The 3,366-nt window shown below is 30.9% G+C and overlaps 1 protein-coding gene across 1 annotated transcript; it reads right to left on the bottom strand.

Moving 5' to 3' along the window:
- Positions 1-1,007: 1,007 nt before the first annotated feature.
- On the bottom strand, positions 1,008-2,493 carry LOC120148993. Its single transcript, XM_039161932.1, has 2 exons — positions 1,902-2,493; positions 1,008-1,169 (listed from the first exon to the last, which is right to left on the bottom strand). Exons 1-2 carry the CDS (start codon positions 2,198-2,200, stop codon positions 1,130-1,132), a joined length of 339 nt encoding a protein of 112 aa, XP_039017863.1. The 5' UTR covers positions 2,201-2,493; the 3' UTR covers positions 1,008-1,129.
- Between the last annotated feature and the right edge of the window lie 873 nt (positions 2,494-3,366).

The following is a 3,366-nucleotide window of genomic DNA, read 5'->3' as shown; positions in this document are numbered from 1 at the left end:
TTGAAAAAATAAGAGGAAAAAAAAAAAGCAAACTTGTGAAAAATATATATTTTAAACTATCTTATATCTCTCATATTTTCCTTCTAAATCAGAATAATTTGTTTTTCACCAGCGATTACACAGTGTATTTTAACGGTCATTATTAAATAATTGAGAATTACTATCATTTATAATCACCTCAATTCATAAAAGAAAAATAGTTTGTTTTTACATGAGATTAAAAAATGACCGTCTCTTTCATTTTCTTTGTCCTCATTGAAGCTTGAAAAAACCATCCAAAGCTCGAAATAAAAAAAATATTGAATTTAACTCGGTTGAAGCTCAAACTCGAACTTGAACGTACATGAAAACCTTCTACTACATTTAAAAACAAACAAACACATAAATATTAATATTATTAATAATTTATTTTTTAAAAATTATAATTTTAATAATATAATTTTTTCGAGTAGCTCGCAAGCTTTTCTAGTCAAGTATTAAGTAGCTCGTTTCGTCTCGTTAAGAACTCGAGTCGGCCTCGAGCTCGAATTGTGTCCATTCAAGTTGAGTATTTATTGAACGTTCACCGAATTGGTCTCAACTAGCTCACGATCTATCTAATCTCATTTACGACCCTAACAACCATTCCACTTTCATTCAACCAAATAAAACTTATATAAATCTGTCAATTAACATCTAAGATTTGAATATTAATATTATAAATGAAATAAATTGAATCAAAAAAAATATCTCCCTAATAAACCTCCTTAGTCCTTATAGTTATAAAAAGAGAAAGTTAATAAACTCAAAACCAAAGAACATATGTCTGCACTACCAAATTCCACCAAATATTGTTCCGTAATCCTACCTGTTTCTTTTCTATGTATTTACTTATTAATTTAAGTGTTAATATTTAATTACCAACTAATTAATAATTTTTTTTTCTTTTTTGTCTTTCAACATACAAAAAGGGTAGCTATCTTTCTCTGCTGGAGCTTAAAGGAATAATCAAAATATTTCAAATATATATATAGTCCCACCTCCGAAACATTACATGCACAATATATGGCGGATATGCTGGTTTTGTACGTGGTCATCGTCTTTTAGCACTTCGGCTGATTCGAAGTTTCCGGCGTCCATACTTTGATGCCTAACCTTGTCTCGGCGGTCGTTTCGAGTTGCCAGCTCGCCTGTTTAAAACGGGAACAAAGAGAAAAGAAAATAGATTAATTAGCTGCAATTTGCTTCGCTTTGTAAGTGCACACGTTCAAAAAAAAAAAAGAGGTGTATTGAAGGCTAGTATAGCAAACTAATGGAAGCAAAGCATGGTAAAAGTAAAGGCTAAACTACAATTGTGATCCTTATTGTTTTTCGGCATGCCTACACCGGTTTTGAAAAAGTTATGTTCTGATCACTTTTGTTTTCATTTTATCTTAATTTGATCTCTAAGTCGTTAACTCCTATTAGTTTGCTAATATGACACATTAAGAAAAATAGTTAAAATTTAATTTGACTCTTGAAATTCAAGCATAATATCAATTTGACCTTAAACTTTAGATAAAATATTAATTTAACCTCTAAATTTTAGATAAAATACTAATTTAACCTCAATATTATTTTATCTAAAGTTTAAGGGTTAAGATAATTTTTTTTAAATTTAAGGTAAAATTAGTATCATACTTAAAATTCAGAAATCAAATGAAATTTAATAATTTTTATTAACATGTCAAGTCAAAACTAATAGGAGTTAATGATCCATGGACAAAATAAGACAAATGATAAACAAAAATATCATATCGTACCTTTTTCATAATCAATCAATAATGAAAACAAAAAAAGCCGAAAAAAATGGATAATTTATCCTAAAAATAAATTGATAAATATATGTTGCCTAGATAGCTAAATATATGGTAGAAGCATACCTGTTATGAATAGGATCTGGTCCTTTAGGAACTCTTCTTTTGCTCATGTAGTTGAGATCCATCCGTGGGTGCACCAAACTCGATAACTTTCCTTTGCCTAAGCCCTTCACTTGCTCTTCCATCGCCTTTCCCTTCCACGGCCATGACTCATCATCCTCATCGGCAATCTTCAAAGTCGTGGTCTTTGTCGTTGTTTCGTTCCCTTCACTTTGTAGGGTCCCAACTAAGATGAACCCCAAAACTACAAGTGCCCCAAACAAGGCTTTAAACGACAAACAGCAATTATAACCGGCGCCCATGGTTTTATTTATGTAATAATATGTTTCCCTAGAACATGGACGAGAGAAAAAAGAAGAAGAAGAAGAAGAAGAGGAAAACAAGTGAAAGGAGATTGCAGAGTTTGTCTGTATATATGGTTTATATGAGAAGAAAAGAAGGAGATAAAGGGAGGGTGGGTTAAGGCAAGAATTTTTGTTGGTTTTTCAATTTTGTTTTTGTTTCACTTGCTGTTGCCGGTTAGTATTCTTTTATAGATGGGTGATTCTGTGTTACTTTCTGAAAGAGAGGGAGGAACAGCTGGTTTTTGATACGTTTGCTTTGAGTGTGCGTATTTTCATGCACTGCTTAACTACTTAAAAGGACTTCATGCCTTACGTACGAGAAGAACAAAGCATAATACTTTTGGTAATCCATTGAGTTATGGAACTTGGAAGGCATACATACGGCTCTAAAGGTTTGAGTCACGTACCATTCGTTATATACTATGTTTAACATATATTTCTAGCTATACACAATAGATTAAATTATAGTTATATCATAGAAGAGTTAACATATAGTTATATCGTAAAAGAATTATAAATTATAGTTGTATCATAGAAAAGTTAACATATAATTGTATCGTAGAAGAGTTATCGTTTCAGAAGTAAATCTATCCTTATTAGTTAAATTGCTAAAATGAATGTTTTCACCTGAAATTAACACAACTCTTTAATATTTATGTACTCAAATATTAAAGTAGAAATCATAGTAACTCTTCCCAATTTTTTTTCCTGAATTTATCATAAAGGATCAATAAAGCATATAGGAGAGAAAACTCAAACATTCTTATGTTGCGGAAGACGGCTATCGGATAGAGCAAAATCGCAACTGATAATTTGAGAAAATAAAAATGAAGATAAAGAAGAAACAAAATTTACGTGGAAAACCCCTAAATAATATAGGGTAAAAACCACGGGTAACGATAGAAGAATTTCACTATGAGAAAATAGGAATTACAACCTCTCTCGATCTACCAAGGAGAAAACAATGATAATTCTCTCTTGATAAAAAGGAGAAAACAACTCTCAAGAAACTCTCTAAATTCTCTCTAGTATTGGAAGAAAGCTAGAATGCTTTGGGATGATTTTGAAGCTAAATGAGCTAGGATATTTATAGTTGAAACTTAAGGACTAATCTTGTAAATACC

The sequence above is a fragment of the Hibiscus syriacus genome, unplaced genomic scaffold (genome assembly GCF_006381635.1).
Source record: "Hibiscus syriacus cultivar Baekdansim isolate YM2019G1 unplaced genomic scaffold, ASM638163v2 tig00110988_pilon, whole genome shotgun sequence".
In the NCBI taxonomy this organism is placed as follows: Eukaryota; Viridiplantae; Streptophyta; class Magnoliopsida; order Malvales; family Malvaceae; genus Hibiscus; species Hibiscus syriacus.
This window is presented reverse-complemented; position numbering and strand designations above follow the sequence as displayed.